Here is a 19,773-nt window from a genome sequence, read left to right on the forward strand (position 1 = left end):
TTTTCTGTGACTGTACTGGACATGAGAAAGCTTTCTGGTCACCATGCCTCTGACTGCTGATCCCTGAGTCCACAGGAGGTAGGCTTCTCTAGGGATGCCTGGGGGATTTAAAGCGTATTTTATGAATATGTAAATAAAGTATAATTATTTTCAGATATATTGTTGGAGTTAACAGATCCATATATAAGGCCATCTTTATAACTTAGAGGGTTCTACAAAAATATTTTACTTGAAATAATAGTCCTCTATGATTTGAACAGTTTTTGGAAAGTTGAATAGCAACATACTGGGTACTTTCTGTGTACCGTGAACTGTATAAGGCATTTCTTGTAAGTGATTTCATTTTTTCTATCATAATTCTATAAAATAAGGGTAATCTCATTAACATCATTTGCCAAGAAGAAACTTGAGGCAGTGTTTTAAGGTCATCTAGAAACACTTTAATTTAATGTATTAATGAGTTATGGCAGCCATTGTAAAGCCCATAACATTAACTCTAAAAGCAGAATCAACCGACATTAATAAATAACTAAAATCCTACTGCACAAGGCAGATTTTCTGGAAATCATGAATTATTGAGGTAACGACAGCAGTTAATCCTGTAAAATATTTGAAATTCTTTTTAAAGTCTGCTACATGATGTCTGTCATCTCTTCTGAACTGCATAACATCACTGTAATGTGTAATGCTTCTGAGGTAGTTGGAGAACCGTGGCAGCAGACTAGGTCACTGAGCACCATCACAAACACTGATCAGAGCTCTACTGGAGAAGGACCGTGAAGACCTTGACTTGGAGCCCAAGTTCAAGCGCCTTCCTGGGAAGCTCCCTAAGAGAGCTGTTTTCTGAATAGTTGTAAAGCATTCTGTCAACCCACCAAGAAGCTTCAAGCAGATGGTAATCTTGAGATTAGTGGATATAATCTAGGTGACTTCCTAGGAACAGTGGCCTTGGGTTTTCAGTAGCTGAGGGGTGAGAGACACATCAGTCAGAGTAACCTGGATGTGAGAAGGGGATCTTGGGTTTGGGGGGAAGAATGGGGCCCAGAAGCTGTGGTTTTTCTAGTGCACAGGCAGTCACCTGTGACCTTGAGAAAGGAAATTACAGACACCTGCTGCCCTGCAGCCCTGCACCCACATGCCACAGACAGCTGTCTGAAGACGGTGGAGGGATGAGAGGTAGTTATGAGTGTCTCCAGGGAGGGAGCGGGGATAGGCCTCCTGCACTCTTCCTGGAGGTCTGTTTTGAAAGCTCACTAAAACATTTGCATCTAATACCTAAATGTGAATGATTCCACAGCTGGTATTCTGATCTCAACTATTGTTTTCATTTTACTCAAGAAAAAAAAATTTCATCAATAACTAGTGTGTTGTCATTTGAGAACCTACAGAAAACAAAACTAAAAATAAGTGTTGCTCAATACTCCTGTCTTCTCTGGGGCCTTCCCATTCGCTCCAGTTTTCTATCCCAGTACTAAGACCAGTTCATTCCTACAAACAACCCTTGGTGATTATTAGGTTCCTGTAGTTCCTGGTGTCCCACACATGCTGCTTTCTCTATGATCCAGCCTCTCATACTTACTTCCTGGCCTGAAGCCAGGCTCCCCTCTCTGACATTCTTGTAATTTTAACAGTACTGTTGCTTGCTTATCATAGGCAACTTTACCTCCCATAACAATTATGAGTTATAGCTATAATTTTATAACAGCTCCATTTTGATAGGCTTCCATTGCATACATATTTAGTGTGTGTGTATGTATGCGTATGTATGTATATATGTGTGTGTATGTATGTGTATGTGTATGTATGTATGTGTGTATGTATGTGTATGTGTGTGTATGTATGTATGTGTGTATGTATGTGTATGTGTGTGTATGTATGTGTATGTGTATATGTATGTATATATGTATGTGTGTATGTATGTATGTGTATGTATGTATGAATGTATGTATGTCTCTGACTGAGCTGGCTGGCTTTCGAGGCTACCTTGGAGTAGCCAAGGAAGTGTTGTAAGTAAGGCAGGTTAATGCTTTAGGCAGGTGACTGTTGTCTTTTACCAGTATTTAGCAATGTTTACTAAATACATAATCCTCAAATTGTTACAAACTTTTATTTAGTTTTTAGAATTTTGGTTACTCTCCGCAGTTTGTGACAGTCTTCTTACTGTTTGACAAGAACACCCTGTTTTTTATTATTTCATGTCACCAGAAGCTCTTCCTTACTCCTTTATTTTGGAGGTGAGAGTCTTTCCTATCTCAACTGCTATTTCTTATTTTCTTTTCTGTCATTTAACATACTGTTCAGTAAGTTTGAGAGTCCCCCACTCAGGTGTCTACCTCCCTGTTTGTCATAATAAGAATTAGATGCCTACATTTTTTTCCTGTAAGATTATTCAATTTTTCTGCTATATCTTCTTCCCTGCTACATCAAATACTCACCTGTGTGTGCATGAACATATCTAGGAAAGTTTAGTCCTTTTGCTTTAGGGCTGTGGTAAGATAGGGCAAATGGAGAAAGTATTGTCCAAAAGGAGCTGCTCACCTCACTGCAGCTGGGAAGAGAGATTAGGAAAGAGGCCAGTATTCCATAATTCCTTTCGAGGAAAAGCCGCCATTGTGTTTCCCTTGTTAGAAGGTCCATGGCAGGGTAGTGTCAGAGACTGGGGCTGCCTTTGCACTCATGCTCCATTTACTCTCCATAGACTGCATCTGATGACTGTAACATTGGCCATTAGGTTGCAAAACATTGACTTGGAGTGGCACAGAAAATCATTGGATAGCTTTAGTCATCATGTAAAAGTAAACCTTCACATGTAAAGTGCTTTATTTTTGAAATCCAAAGTAAAATTCATTAGCTTCCATATACATTTGTGTTAGAGAATTCCCAAAAATGATAAACTCATGAGGGATTTCTCAGTGTTAATAATTATTAATGACTTCTCTGCTGTAAAGATTGCACCCACAGAACAGAAGATTTTACAACTTGTATATAACCACAAATAAGGCCAAATCATTATCCAGGATATTAAAGGCTCTAATGTAGTTTTAAGTCTATAAATGTTGTTCTTTTGGAATAATTATTTGAAACATGTAGTAAAATTCTAAAGTTGAAAGAAATGTACCAGGAACTGTTCCACACACTTATTTTAAAGTCATACAAGCCAGATGTTTTATGATGTTCTTTACCTTGGGACCCTTCTTGATTCTAGTTTTATATTCTTTTGATTTACTCATGGTTGTTGTTTTATCTGAATGTAATTTAAACCAAATGCTTTCAAGCACTTCTTAGATAGAATGTTTCTGGTTTGTGTGTTCCAACACTGTAGAGCATGACAGCGACAGTGTTTGTCTCGTGGGAGACAATGTGCTTTGCACAGTTATTTGCTTCCTTGTCTCTGAGTCCTTATCTATTATTATCTAGATAAGATTAGATAAAAGTAGCAGGACCTGGATTACTCTTACAAATATTCTCAAGACTCTCTCATATACTATTCATATCAATAATTAGAAGAAGATCGGTAGATCGGTTCTGCCACACTGTTCTAGGAATTGGGTATGTGTTTGTTCACTCTTCTTATGAAGGAAAATAGACTCCAGTGTCACTATGTGGGAAGGGGTCCTATAACACTTATTAATGGGTTCCTAGACAGCTCAAGATTTATCATTAAATTTTCTTTTCATATATTTTAACCTCTTACTTCTGTTTTAATAGCAAAGACACAGTATTCCCTAACTAGTACTAGAAAACAACTTTCTCAAAGTTTATTTAAGTTTAAGGTAAATACTAAAAAGTAGTTTAAGTTTCATCTTTTATTACTTAATTGGTACTAACCTGCCAGTAACCATTACAAGTACCTGTACACATTTGACTGAATGCCCATATGCCCATCCATAGGACAGAGGACCATCAGAGAGTGGCCAGCACAAATAGCAGGATTGGGAAACTTCACATTTTTGATAACCATAGTAGAACGGCATGGGTGGAATAATTAACACCATCATATCTTGGCTTTGAGGCAATTCAGCTGTAAAGCCGTCTCTTAAATTATTCTGACAAAACTTAAAAGTCGTCCTGGAAAGGGTCAGGATGAGCTTAGGTCACTGCATGGCACATGGTCCAGCTCACACTGAAGGGACACAAGAAAAACCAGCTCATTTGCAAAGCAAAACGCACATTCCATAGTTCTTGGGTGGGGGCTGCAGAGTTGGTAAGTAAAACAAACATTATTCTCTGGAAGTTCTCAAGGCCAGAGTGTGAGGTGAATCGATGAAGGAGAAGCATGGAGGGGTGGGAGAGGGACGTGTCGCACTGGTGATGTGTTGCACAGGCTTCAGGCTGGCAGAGCAGAGGGCTCCAGTGATTATGAAGCCAACTGAAGCCCTGTTTCTAGAGAGTGTGCTCATATGTAAGAATTTATTCTGCGTAGCTTGGCTTGCTGAATTGCCTGAGGACATTATGAGTACTGACTATTGACTTTGTTCTAGATAAAAGTACAGGAGCAGCCGAACTGCTGAACTTAGCTGTTCAGTGTTCCTACAAGGGTCGTTGAGACTCCTTTAGAGATCGCTATAATGATGTTTAATTTCCTGGAATATATTACAAAGAAAATTCTACCTAGTATCTTATAATAACCAGCCTAACTTAAAAAAATACAAAACTGTATCCAATAGTTACTGCTGTTAAGGCTGAAAAAAAAATGTATGTATCAATAAAGTTGAAGCCCCAGTTGAAGCAGTACACACCCATAATCCAAGGTTTGGGGGAATTCAAAGAATCAGTTCAAAGCCAACACGGGATACATAGTAAAACCCTGCCTCCAAGCCTCCAACCAGAGATGTAACTCAGTGCTGGAGCTCTTGCAAAGCACGTGTAAGGCCCTGTGACTCCCCCAGTACTCATGCCTCTGTCAAAAGAAGGAAAGGAGAAAGGAGAGAGTCAAACAGAGCAAATGACAACCTAACTGAGTCCCCACCATTAGGGAGACTGAGGCAGAAGAATTACTTACAAAAATTTGAGACCATTTGTTCCTGGGTAACATAGTAATACGTGGTCTTAACTAACAGACAGACAAATAGAAACAAAACTCCTGGCCCTTCACTCAAGTGTGCTCAATCAACTTGGCTCTGAGAAATAGACAAAACTCTGTTTCAGATATCCACAGTCCTCTCTTAGGGTGGTACAGAAGGGTACCCATATAGATGTTCTGTCTTCCAGCATGATATTCAATTAATTGTATGGAATATTCAACACATTATTGTGAGTAGACTAATGTTAAATAATTGTCCAAGTGTAGGCTTAATATGAATTCTTAAAGTTCAGTGTGTCAGGATAAGCCATGCTACCAGATAGATTGGGTATATTGAATACACTTTCCAATTAATGATAATTCAGTTTACAGGCCAAAGACCATCTGTATAAAGACAAAGTAGATTTTATGAAGCCTTTCATTTCCCAGACCTTAGATTACCAACCTAAACACACTAGCATATATCTGTAAACATGTGTTATAGAAAGATTCCATAACTACTCTTTCAGCTCAAGAACCAAATCTTGTTGCAGAAAACATACATGCAGGGAACATAAATACACAATGTCCTACAAAGATGCAGGGGGGGCACACACACACACACACACACACACACACACACACACACAGTGTCCTACATGCATGCATTGCGGTTACACACCAAGTGGAGTGTTACAGGAGACAGTCATTGAGAGCCTTCCTAGCGGACTATTCACGTGGAGACCTGCCGTAACAAGAGAATGGGCCAGATACTGTTCACTGGGGAAAAACCTCTTGTTGGGATTTTGTCTATTGTCGTTTGGTTGGTTTTTGTTGTTGTTTTTACAGTTTTGCTTAAATACTCGGATAGTAAAATCTTGTAGCTGGAAAGGTCATGATTTATTTCTAATTTACTACCAAATTCAACCAAAGAGTCCGTGGTTTCAAATGAGAAACTATGAGCATTTTAGATATGAACACATCCTTGAATACCACACCAACAGCTTCTCCTGAGCCACATCCTTTCTGTCATGGCCTGCCAGCATGAGGAAGAGTCTAACCAAAGATCAGACTCCATTGCTGGAATATAGACTGTTGATGTGACAGGCACTCCATTGCCTTGCTGTGCAACAAGTCTGTGCCTCAACGTCAACACTACCATGGTGGCATGTCCCAAGAACGGCCCATTGCTTTAGGGCATTGACCCTCAACCTTCCTAACACTGTGACCCTTGAACACAGGTCATCATGTCGTGGGGACCCCCAACCATAAAACTGTCTTTGTTGCTACTTCGTAATGATATGACGTGCTGCACTGGATATTCATTCAGTAACCAGTGGGCTCTACCATTAGAGGTGTAGTGGGCAATCTCACGCTAGGTCCTGTCTCTCAAGAGACTCTTTCATTGATGGATGCTTATAAAAACTTAGTAAAAGCTAATATCTGTTATTAATATATCTACTATCAGTTATTGATATATTAATATCAGTCATTGATATATTAATAATATATTACCGGTATGTGTTAATGTAGCACATAGTATCAGTTTGTGAACGCTAATTGTGAGTGGTCCACACGATGACATAAACCTGTGAGACTTTGTAAATGATACATGTGCCTAAGACTGAGTCCCTGCTGTCCTTCTGAAGACCACACATGGCCACTGTAGTCCTGGGACATATGTCATCAGACCCCCAAAGCAGACTAACTTACTTCAGCTTCCCTTGCTGTGGGCCCACACAATTCTGGGCTTCACCATATTGAACTACTTGGGGGTTCCTCTTTCCTGCACTTAAACATTCCATAGAGAAACTGGCTGAGACACACACCCATACGGCTAATGTTTTAATTATTCTCTCTTCTCCTGCAGAGTCTGCATGAGGTGCCTCTTCTAGAAATGGCCTCACTAACCACTGCTAGTGGAGCACCGTGCACGTTAGGGTCTAAATAGTGCTTTGGTGAGAGAGTCCATGAACCTAGTTACAAAGGGACTGCAGTGACACAGTTATGTAATACATACACTTTGAAGCCTTGCTTAGGAAGAATGGTAACGTAAGCATAGCCATGCACATACCTGCCATGCACATACCTGCCACTCTGCCCTACTCTGTACAGTGCACCAGATCTGGGTGGACTGCACTCACCTTGGAGATGCTAGAAAGGACTTTTAAACACCTCGGCCATGCAACAGCACTATTTCTGACGTGTGGGGTTTTTTCTTTAAAGAAAACGAATCAAATATAAGGCATAGTGTAAGAGGATTGTCTAGGGCCTTTCCTCTTAATTCTCGGCTAGTGAAGATCAGCCTTTAAAGGTCAGTCAGGAGAGTATGTTGTTGACATGAAAATGTGTCATGAAGTTTCTCTCAAAAAGAGCCTCGAGCAGTAAACTCAGAGATGATAACAGAATTATATCATCAAGATGTCCTATTGAGCTCTTCTTTTTTTGTAACGTTGATAACCTGCATTTTTTTTTCTTTCAGGTGCATCTGTTTAGCACAGAGAACAGGGCCTAAAGGAGTATTATAAAGTGCTTCAGGGAATGGTGTGTTGTGGGTTGTTTTTTTTTTTTTTTATTTGCCTTGTACTTTCAAACTTTAACATCTGGTATTTTGAAGCTAATCGTGGTGTGTGGAGTGTTCTTAGCCATTTCTCAATCCCACAGTCTTTTATCTTGCTTCTCCTGCTGTGTTCCCACCACCCCTGATCCTATTAGCAACCCCTGAGACAGCCTCAGACTTGCCAAAGTCCTGCTTTGGTTTCAGCTGCTCTTCTGCAAGAGGAAGTGAGTGTTGGGGCTTTTTCTGTGGCACAGTTGTGATAAAGCTGTGGTGGTCTTATCTCTCTTGTAGGTAGTGGCTCTTTATGACTACACAGCGAGCCGATCAGATGAACTAACCATCCATCGCGGAGACATTATCCGAGTGTTCTTCAAAGATAACGAAGACTGGTGGTACGGCAGCTTAGGAAAGGGGCAGGAAGGGTTCTTTCCAGCTAATCATGTGGCCAGTGAGAGTAAGTGCACGCTGTCTTCCTCGTACACTAAGACGATATAACTGAGCCCAAGGTTTGATCATTTCCTACGCTTTCATGTATGCGTTGTCTGTGTGGCCATTGCTTATGTTTGGTGTGGACATTTTTCATCCTCATGGTGGGAAAAGGGTGCCACACTAGTGTACCAGAGAGCTACTCAGCTCTGAGATTGGAATGCCTGCCGACCTCCCTTGTCATGCCTAGGACCCTGCAGCCGCTGCTCCCTCAGCTCCCACTGTGCCTGTGTGTACCTCAGCTCCAGCCAGGTTCCCGCTGCAGCGGAGTACATTAGATGAGAGCACGCAGAGTTCCTACTGAGGCAGCCGTGAAAGGGAAGCCACTTCATCTAGATGTAGCCTAGCATGGCAGTAGCATTCCATATGAAAGCTGAAACTGGAGCTACTGCAGAGACCTGAGGAGAGGTGACCTGTGGAGAGGGCACGCAGTAGTGCTGCTTCTCCAGAACATGTCCTGGTTGCCTGTGCTAGTAGCCTGCCCCGATTCCACTGCTGGCCTGGTGGCCTGCTGGGAGAGCCAGCCCAGTGCCCTCTGGCAGCAGACCTCTAGCCACGCCCAGCTTTATGCTGACCTCTGGGGCTTCACCTTTGCATAAGGACATGGGCTGTCAGGTAAGCTTTCTCACAGGGACACTGATGTATGTGGTGGTGCTTCTGAGTTTAAATGAAGTAGGAACACTCTTGAATATTTATTGCCTTTTGTTTCTGCAAACAATTACTTACTTCTAATAGTTGATTTTCATGTTAGTCTTTGAAGCCCTGTTTAAAACAAATTATGACTGAACAAATATACTATTAATAACTGGTTTAAGTTCCAAAATTTGAGAGTAAAGGAATATTTTTTAAAAATTAAAAGGAGAAAGAAGAATGTCTTCCTTGATTGCCATGCTAGGTTTCATCTAGATGAAGTGACTTCCCTTTAATGTCCCCCTTTACTGCCCACTGCTCCTTCCCAGAGCTGCACTCTGGTCTGTGTCTTACTGCAGCTCCCTTCCTCAGCTTGTCTGTTGCCTCAGCAAACTCCTCCCCTTAAAAGAGCCGAGGAGTGCAGAAATTAACCCACTTACTCTCCTACAACACGATTTTTAGCTTTCTATTTGTCCCTGGTTTGTGTATTCTCTAAGGAGCTAGTAGCTCGTAAACTTTCGCAGAGGTGCATTCTTTGGCTAAAGAAAATGCCTACTGGAGAAAGCTTTAGGCAGAGTGAGAGGAAGTTGTTTTAGGACAAGGTAGCTCCCAGGTAGACTTAAGACAACTTTCAAGTCCTCTCCCACATGCTCAACACTTGTGACTTCCTGACTGGCATAAACATCCAAATGTCCCTCAGCGCTGGTGCAGGCCACAGCTGAGCTGCAGAGTAGCAGCTGCTGTTGAGAAGCACGGCTGTGTGCACTCTCACTGGAGGGTGTCTGCTGATGACCCGGAGTTAGAGCCCGACCCATCCACACCAGTGACAGCATTGCCAATTGGCTTTTACTTGACAGTATACTAAGATCATGTTCTGCAGAAATAAACCCATAGGCTTCCTTCTTCAGAGGCCACAGACATTTGATTTGCAATGAGCTAAAATCTAAGAAAATTTATTTTCCTCATCTAGTAACCCTCCTGCAGTGGCAGTCGATGGTGTTGTACAGAGTCGGTTCCTTAAGTCACGACTGTCCTGCAATTACCATTTCTTACTGCGTCCTAGAAGCGTCCACGCTGTCGGTAGTCCCCTCCCCTTGTTGTGAGAGCCTTGTGTGGATAAGAACAAACAGGAGGAGGACCTCAGAGTACCTGAGAGTTCAAGACTGCAGCCGAGCCCCACAGTGCAGAAGCTCCTTCTCTCCCTTCATCCTACTTGTTGCCTGAATTAACAAAAATGCAACTGCATTCAGCATTGACGGGGAAAATGACTCTCAGCAGCATGTTCTGTCCTAAACATAGTGGGGACGATTGTCCTTGATCTTTATCTGAAGCCACATACGCACAGCAAATGTGAGAGAGTCTATATGTGAACAGAATCTGTTCCCACTGTTCAACTGGAAATGGCAAAATAAAAAGAGGACAGCGGTCTCTTGCTCCACATCTGATTCTGTGTTGTGAGCCACTGGAAAGAAAGTGCTGTCTGTTTCTCTTAATCACAGCCAACACCCTTTTCTCCATAGTAGACAGAAGCCTAAGAGTAATGCCAACCCATAACCACATGGATGAATACCTCAGAGTCTTATTTGTATAATTTCAACTAAATATATCTTTGGAATTTCTCAATTCCAAATTGTTCTTAATTAAAACAGATTTTCATTTTAGCCCTTTAAGATTCCCAGTGGCTTTTTACATACACACACTTCATGTGGATAGATTATATAGGTTATCGTCTTAGATTAAAGTGGTTTTAAGTTTAAACCTTACATATGATCCTGAATCCATGTTTAGTCGCTCTCTGTTCCCCAGTCACCTTTGCAGGCACAGTGCCACCTGTTTCTCAGAGCGTGACGCTTCGTCCTCCATTTAGGGTTCCCGTCCCCAGCCCGCTCTCTGTTATTAGCTGCCTTCCGGAGGCCAACGGTCCACAACCTATGGCTCTCACCCCCTTTGGAGGTCACCTAAGGCCATTGGAAAACACGGATATTTCATTACAATTCAGAACAGTAGCAAAATTACACTTATGAAGTAGTAACATAGTAACTTCATAGCTGCAGGTCACCACATCGTGAGCAACTGTATTAAGGGGTGCAGCGTTAGGAAGGGTGAGCGCCTCTTGCCTGCATTAGGTTCCTGTAACTCTGTCCTGAGAGCAACTAAGGTAAGCATATGTGTGACAGCACAGGAAGGGACTGGTGCCTTCTGATGTCTAAAACCTTCACAAGGAAAGCCTTTCAGTCATAACCATCCGGTCAGACTACAACCCACCTTACAGTGAGTGCCATGTCACTTGGAACTATTACATCAAGGAATTGAATGTCAGTATCCTACATTTCCTTGCCTGCCCTCTGTTGTAGTTTGTTCTTGGTGGAAGAACTGCTTGTAGGTTAACTGAATTCCTTCCTTAATTCCAGCACTGTACCGAGACTCGCCCCCAAAGGTAAAGGAGCGGTCCCCTCCTTTAACTCCCAAGGAGAAAGCTAAAATGGAAAAGCCTCCAGCTTCTCGAAAGGTACGTATCATCAGGAATGGGTGCTGTGTGTGCTTACTATGATTTTCAGTCTGTATAATCTTTATTTTTCATGCTAATAATCTTCCAGTGTTTACATTGTTAACTTCTTTTGGTCTGGGCACCAGTGAAAAATATATAAAGCGAACATTACAGCCATTTTCCAGATAAGGAAACCAAGGAGGCTCAGAGAGGGTAAAGTCCTAAACCCCACCCCGCAGCCTGTAATGGCCCAGCCCAGAAGTGGAGCTGTGACTTTAAGGGCAGCCGTCCACGCCAGGGTTGCATCTAGGAGGTACCCATTGGAGCTAGAGGTCACAAGAGCCCACGATGCTCAACCCTCTAAGGCAGTTCCTTTCACCATTGCCTTTTAAAGTCTGTGCCATCAGAAGTAATGGTTCTTCTGAGAGTAGTAATTCCTATGGGTGTTGCTTATTAGACCTATTCTATTGTGTGATGTTAGCTCCTTCCTTAGGTCCAGAAGCCCATTATTTCTTGACTAGAAGTAGTTAGTGTGTGTATGTGTGTGTGTACATGTATATAAGTATCTAATATATGATACATAAACAAATATATATTGTGTGTATCATTCTAATGCCATGGTCAAAAGGTTTGGGCAGTTGAGCATGATCAGCTCAGTGTGTATTCAGCATGTGGTTACATTGAATGCTGGGTCAGCATGCAGTTCCTTAGTCCTTCCATACTGACACAGTGCTTACCCCCCGATGAAGCAGTCACTAATGGTTTGACAGGCTGCTGGTCAGCCACCTGTGAGCCTCAACAGACTCTCGGAACTAGGATAGAGTAATACGCATTGTGTTCCAAGTGTGTTGGCAACACGTGGGAACAAAGCCTTTCATTCTGTCCTGGGAAGGCCAGGAATGATTTCCAGGGGGAAAATGCATGGCCTGAAGCTTCTAGGATTTAAAAAGTAGTGCTACATGAAGTTAGGACAAAACAAAGAGGGAGAAGTTGAATATGGCATGGTACACTATGATTGTGTCTGGGAAATCGAGGCTCAGAGGGGAAAAGTTAGAGAAGTCATGCAGACCCTGAGCTACAAGCAGCCCAGTGCCCTCAGCTAACATGCTTAGATTTTATCTCCAGATAAGGGATCCCCTGGAGGAGATGACCCAGAAAGTGATAGGAAAGGATTTCCAAGTTAAAAAGATAAAGTGCTAGCATAAGGGATAAGTGTTAGCATAGAGGCAACTACACTTGGCATTCAGAAGCCCGTTAGGGACACGGAGATGAAATACACATGACTGAACTGGAGGGGTGGCAGGCAAGCCGGGACTTCCGCTGGTTCAGTGAACCTAGGATGATGCTGAGGTCTCTGGGTCACTATGTGAGTAAGCATGCGACAGGACTACATCATGGATGAGCTAGGGAGAGCTGGAGTACAGGGCGAGGAGGCTAGGCAGTGAGAGTCGATGAGCTCAGTCTGTATTCCAGTGATCCCAGGTAGAAATGCTCCCAACCATCCAGAAGGCAGAATTGGAGTTGGAGAGAAAGTGCAGTTCCTCCAAAGCCACATGGAGAGGAATTGGTGTAGTCCGGGCACTGACTGGAAAGCAGAGTCTGTGGTCAAGTTCGTGGCCCTGAGTAAGGCCTGTCGAGACCAAAGAGAAGGAAGGCAAAGGCAGAAGCCAGCTGAGAGTAATACCAAGGGAGCCAAAGACTGGAAATGCAGACAGCAGACATGCCCACAGCCAAGGGTAAAGCAAAGGACACATCCAGGCATGTCCAGCTGCTTGACATTGTGACACTACCTTGCTGTCTACAAAGTTCCTGGTAAAAACCATGCAGACAGGTTACCAAAAGCAAAGAATCACAAACACACAAACCTCTAATGATTTGTTTAAATAAGTTTACAGTCCTGTATTAGATAACCCTCATAGCTGTCCGTGGGCTACATGTTGAAGGTGATACACGCCTGCCAGCCAAGCGGTTGGATTACTTGGTACTACTGAGCATCCAGTAGTTGGGAGGACTCTGATAAGTTTGCACCAGGATCAAAGTAACAAGCAAGTGTAAGCCACTCTCACAGTGTCACTTCAGAGATGGGAGGGACTGGAGGGAGCGGTTGCTGAGGAAAATGAGGTGTCAGGTTATTTTTCAAGGATTGAAGAGATACAGACTGATAAGCTGTGGGGCAAATGCAGGAAAGGATAGATTGAAAGATGGAGAATAGTTGTTTGATTATAGAAAGACAAACTGAGAGCTGAATCCTGGCATAGACCAGGGCTTCTCAGCTGATAGTGATTTTACCTCCCATTTGGCTATGCCTGGAGTTTTGTTCTTACAGCAGCTCTAAGAAAGGGGCAGGATGCTCCCGGCTTCTCAAAGTATTTAGAGCTCATCGCTTACTCTTCTGCAACAGAAGAGAACTGACTAGCAAAGTATGTCAGCAGTCAAGCTTAGAGCAGCACCCCTTTCAGGAGGGGGGTAAAGTCAAAGTCTAGAAATAAACGAGTGAGAGATTTCCTGCTTGATTCACTAGATGGGAGAAAACGGAGAAGCAGAAGAAACTGGCGGACTTAGAAAGCCAGGTTCCCCATAAAGCTACAGGAAGATACACATTTTGCTATTCAACATTCATAATTGCCTAATTATGAAATTAGGCAAACTTGTCATAGTTGGAGGCTATTGTAACAAATATGCAGTAGTTTCGAATGGCTTAACTAACAAATAAGTCGCACAGCGTGGTAAGCTCAAGATCAAGATGCTAGTTAGATGTGGTGTCTGTTGAGGGCTCACCCTCTGGTTTGCAGCTCCATTGCAATTTCATGGGGCAGAGGAGACAGGGAAGAGTGTGTCCTCTTTTGAAAAGCACAAATCCCATTTAAGACTATCCTTATCACGTCCTTACTGCCAGGAACCACCATGGCGAGGCGTAGAGACCCAGCATGGGAGTTCTGAAAGATAACCTCCTCAACTCAGCAGCTGATACTGATTCCCTAGATGAGTCAATGCAGTGAAACCGTGTTAGCATGGCCAACAGTGCAGCAGCGAGGCTTTGGGTTAGTGTGAACTGCAGTGAAAAAGGGCGACCGACACCTTACTCCATTTATTCTGTGTCAGTCAGGTGCTAGGAGTTATCTATACTGCTCCTGTGAAGCTGGCCTTGTCCTTCCTCTTCCTGATGGGCCCGTGTTCCCTGTTCCTCAGATGGACTCAGTGCATCGTGGCTTAGTTTAATGTTGCAGTTGTGACGTCCATGCTGCAGACGTACCTTTACACTCTCCTCCCAGCAGACATGCACCATACTCGCTCTTCAGATGGCCAGCGTAGCACAAAGGCTGTTCCAGGCTCATCTTGCTAACATCCAAACCCTAATTCTAACATAGCCCAAGGAAACACAGTATGCAAATTAAAAACGTTTTAAAAATAAAATAAGCAGGCTGAGGATGTAGCCCTCACTAAAGAACACTTGCCGAGCATGCACAGAGCCTTGGGTTGAATCCCTGCAGAACAAGGATGACCAACAACTCTAACACACAGAGCAAGTGTTGCACAGGGTGGGGATCCATTTGGGACAGGAAATAGGACATCCCCATAGAGAGGGTGGAGTGCAGATCAGACTGTAAAGTTAAGGTGATCTGTCACATATGAATCCATGTGTAGACTATAGCTTACAAGGGATCAGGGATGTAATTCAGTGGTAGGGTGCTTGCCTAGCTATGTAATCTTTCAGTGTGTGTGTGAGTGTGTGTGTGTGTGTGTGTGTGTGTGTATGCGTGTATGTGCGTGTGTGTGTGTGTGTGCGTGTGTGTGTCTGTGTGTAATGAAAATATGTTAGCATGAGGCATTAGTGAAGCTTTTGGTTTAGTATGAACTGCAATGAAAGATGATGTGTTACTGGTGTCCCCAACTTGCCACCATGCTGACCATTGAAACTAAGGCCATGTAAGTCTCAACTCTTGGCATATTATTCTCCATACACACACACTCATATATATGCATACATATATACATATAATTTTTAAGAATATATAATATATGTGTATATATATGTATGTATGTATGTATGTATGTGTGTGTGTTTGTTTGTATACACACACACACACACACACTCTCTGAGGAATTTATTGCATATGTATTAGACACTATGGTGATTCCTGGAGAAAGCGAGAATGTGAAATGAACTGTGATGATATAAAATGGTTTGATTTTTATCAAGATTCAGTGTTATAAACACACCATAAAATGCTTCCAAGATTTAATTTCATGTGCAAGCCTTTTCTCATTATGTTATATAAGATAAGCCTTTTAAAGAACGTGACCGATGGTTAGCGTTTGTGGGAGGTCTGCATTCATAGCACTGTGGTACCATAGCCAGGAGTGTGGCTGCGACCGTAGCTTGTCTGTCGGTGTGCACAGGAGCAAAGCAGACCATAGCACTGGAAAGGTTTCACGCAGATGGCGCTGCTGGTTAGGGGCGGCCCGCACAGTCTCTAGCCTCCCTCTGTCCTCTCCCACATGGCTACCTCCATAGTTGTGTTGCATCACTGTGGTTTTGTTTGTTTAATGTCTGTTTCACCGTGCCTTCCTCACGTGGAGTTCGCAGGAATTGTATTCTGTGTGTCTTACCTTGGGTTTTGTTTCTGGTTTTGAGTCGGTGGCCTCACTATTGCGCAGACTGGCCGTGAGCTGCTAAGCTGAAGTGTTCTCCCTGCTCAGCCTAAATGACTGGGACTGCAGCCGTGTACAACACACTCAGCTTCATTCTCTAACTTTTAAGGAAAAAGGGAGAGAAACCTCAAAGCTGTCCTCTTTTACATTTACTTGTGTTGACACTATACAGTCCAAAGCACCAGCGTGCCTCCCTGTGCCTTGGCAGCTCGTCCTCCCGATCTCCCAGTGGCATATGGAGATGGCGTGCTGGCCAGCAACAGCGCTTGTTGCCAACATGGAGGTGGGCGCTCTCGCCCAGGCTCATCTAGGACTTAGAACCAAGATGTGCTGCTGGTTCGCATCTGACACAAACGAGAAGGGCTATCCCGGAGTGAAGACACTTGGAAGCTTCGAGAAAATGAGTCCAGAAACTTGCTCTTATTTTTCATTTGTCTTTTAGACATTTTTAATTAGTTACCCTATAAAAGTAACACATCCCCATTCTTATAAAAACAATATAGATGAAAAATAAGTCTTGTACATCTGTGATCCTGCTGATTCTAAACTTTTCATGGTCTCCTGAAGTGTTCTCTGCCTCCGAGCTTGCATGACTTCATTCATGTTGATTTTTCTTAATGAAATTAGAATTATACTTAATGTTCTTTTTTCTCTATCTAATAAGTCTTGAAGATGTTTTTTATTAATACAGAAAATTCTATTTTTAGACCTTTAGAATTACTAAAACACCCAGAATATTCGTAATTCATAAAATGCTGGGCTGTGTTGTTGCTGATTTCTGGTAAATGCTCAGCTTTCTTTTCTCTTTTAAATTTAAAAAAAAGTTACTCAAAATCGAAAAGGATCACTTATCTCCTCTAAGTGGTTCAGCATGGACAGTGCACATGTGTCTTTGTATAGCTGCCGAATTTAGTGACACTTATGCACAGAAATACTAGACCACATCTGAAAAGATAGCACAGTCATGTGGTGCTTTGGGCATTACTAGACAAGTAGTAGTAGTAGTAGTAGTAGTAGTAGTAGTAGTAGTAGTAGTAACAAGTAATAATAATCAATAGTTCAGCTATTCCAAAATAATTCTAAAAATCTACATTGTAGTTTATCTTCCTGTAAAAGAAATGTAAACACATTTTCAGTGTTTTTCTGGCATGTAGAATCAGTGAGAACAATCTGGTTTAATTAAAAATGACCAGTTTCTAAACCAGACTGCAGAGTCTATACTATATAGATAGTATATGTTCTATATAATAGGGTATATTTTATATTCAGTGACCTCTTTTTTTTATATAGTCCAAAGTAAGAACAAAGAACCATAATGCATCAGATAATTCCATGCTATTTACTCTATACACACACACCATGCCCATACTCACATACACCACACTTACACATACATACTACACCCCACACATACAGACACATCATATACACACTCATGCATACACATACTACATGTATCACACATACACACACATACCACACACACAACCACACACACATGCATACACAAACACACACAGACAATTTTACACTAGAAGTTCCATCCGCTTCTCATAAAAAACATGCTTTCAATTTTTATGTGTATCTCTTAGTCATCAGAGAAGCTTATAATTGTGCTAAATGACATTATTTTCAGGTAAGTTGGAATTATTAGTCTTAAACCATAATAATACTATTTTATTTTTATGTCAAGTACCCAGCAAAGATACTTTTGCAGTAGTAATTTTTGATATGGTATCAAAATACATAAAATTCAGGAACACTTAATTATTGAAAATACAGTCATAATTACTGCCTTCTTCCTATTGCTAAAGAATAATAGCATTAGTAATTCTGAGAGAGAAAATGTAGTGGTATATCTCTATAGAATTTGATCCAAAGTTGCAGGAATATTTTATGTTTTATCTGGAAAGAACTAACTAAAAATCTAATAGGAAACTCATAAACTTGGGCTGAAATTTTACTTTATAGTTTAAAAAACAAAATATCTAGTTCCTGAACTTCGTGAGGAAGTGCAGAGCGTCCAGGACCGATGCTGTCCTTACATCTCCATGGCTTGTTACAGTAAGTTAGACAACTACTGTAACGAAGATGTATCCATTCCTTACTGCAAGAGCATCTGCTGCTCTACTGACAGCACTTCACAGAGAGCCCAGTGAAGGGACAGGAGAGCACAGTAGAGCCCGTGCCCCTCAGAATCCATCCTCACCGTGAGGCTCCCAGTGTAACACAGAGGAGCACCCACAGCTCAGAGATGCTGGCTGCTCTACAAAGGAGGAGTGAGGTCTTTACTCTCTCAGGTAATAGGGCTGGGTTTGGGCTGCTTCTCCTCTGCACCTGTGCCCCCACCATTTGTGGGCTTGTTTACCTCAGCCTCTCTTCTCTCTGATCCATCCCGGATCCTCTGGCCTCCACAGGATGAGGCCATACGTGCTGCGGCCTGCTTTCAGATTATGTAACCTAGGATAGGGTTGAGACAGTTGCCAGGAGCTCTGGGATAGAGTCTGTGAGACAATCCCTCTGTGGTTTAACCCCAAAAGTAGGTTGAGGAAATACCTCCTTGGAGTGTTTCTTAATTCCATAGTTACACTTGTATTTAAAAAGCCTGTGGCTTGTTTTTCCATTCAGCAACCCTAAGTTGAGCCTAAACTGGGCATTTATCACATCCCATTCCACTGTGCCGACTTCCACAGAAGCTCAATTTATAGAATAATAGAGAGTCCCACTGGGAAAAATGTTCTAGTGGTACACGCAAAGAAGTATGTTTAGGGCATTTATCCCAATGACTATACAGAAATATAGACAATGACGCCACACTCTTCTCTGCCATTGTCTGTGGTGCACAGGGCCCAGGACTCCAAGGCAGAGTAGCACAGTATACTCTTCATGATGATGTATGTCTTCAGGGGTAATCTGAAAATCAGTAACATTCCTCGGAAAACCTGTCAGAGATTTAAAATGTAAAGCTGTGATTTCAAGAACTCCCCGCCAGTCAGATAGGGGCAGGAATGATTACAGTTAGCACCACGCTGTCTAACTTAATCTTAACAGGCAACAGGGCCATTCCTTGGACGCTGTCGGGCACCTGACTGCTGGGTGCTTACTTGGCAGCCTTTCTACTTAAAAGAGTCTCACCCTGAGCACTGTGGGCGCATTAGACAATGCATTCCCCTAGGGCTATGCTGTACCCTGGGGGGAGGGGGCTGTTTAAACTTTGTGAAGGTAACTTTGGTATCTGGTCTGGACCCAGCCAACCTTCTGCCCCATCCATAAGCCAGCAGACTTGCTTTATACAATGTCTCTTAAACCTGTCGACTACTGCTCGTTTCCTATGCTTGAGGAAATTGTTGTCAGTTTTAGCAAAAACCATGGAAAATTAACTACATGCTAATGCTCTGGTTATTCCTTAGCAACCACAGTAATGCCAGCAATGGTAGTACTGATTTTAACTGATTTTCTGAGTAGCTTTGTTTTGGTTTTTTGGGAAACATAAAAGGAAATGAACCTTTTCTTATTTAAGGGTCTTTTTTTATTCAGATGAATCATGAAATAAAATATCTTTCTTAACATATTAGAACAAATCTGCCTTATCACTCCCTGACTTAAACGTTTGGCACTGAGTGAGCCTTCTCTGTTTGCCTGTGTTGTCTCCTTGTTAGGGTAGATGTGCCCAAGCAGCCACTACCTGCATGCTACGTATCTTGCTTCTAGGCCATGGGACCTCATTTGGGACCTGATTCCCTCATGATGGGAGATGAGGAAATAGCTCATGCTCAAAAGAGGAAGAGGACCCAGTCACTCTTCTGTTTTCAGGAATTGAAAGGGGACGGGGGAGGGGAGTTGTCAGAGGGACAAGATGGCTCTTGTGATAAAGTCAGTTTCTGCCAAGCCTGACTACCTGAGCTCAGTCTCTGGGACCCACAGAGGCAAAACAGGGAGTTGATTCCTGCAACT

At 42.4% G+C, this 19,773-nt stretch overlaps 1 protein-coding gene across 11 annotated transcripts in view; it reads left to right on the forward strand.

The window, feature by feature from the left end:
- The window catches only part of Ahi1 (Abelson helper integration site 1), a 130,917-nt gene that overhangs the window by 94,661 nt on the left and 16,483 nt on the right, over positions 1–19,773 (forward strand). For 10 of the 11 annotated variants that reach the window (XM_063263018.1, XM_063263023.1, XM_063263007.1 and 7 more), the window contains 2 exons: positions 7,854–8,016; positions 11,090–11,187. In XM_063263018.1, the coding sequence (XP_063119088.1) occupies positions 7,854–8,016; positions 11,090–11,187 (261 nt within the window). Of the gene's footprint in view, positions 1–7,484; positions 8,017–11,089; positions 11,188–19,773 lie in introns of those variants that run through there. The other variant, XM_063263028.1, reaches the window with a different exon arrangement.

Source organism: Rattus norvegicus, chromosome 1 (genome assembly GCF_036323735.1).
Source record: "Rattus norvegicus strain BN/NHsdMcwi chromosome 1, GRCr8, whole genome shotgun sequence".
NCBI classification, from domain to species: Eukaryota; Metazoa; Chordata; class Mammalia; order Rodentia; family Muridae; genus Rattus; species Rattus norvegicus.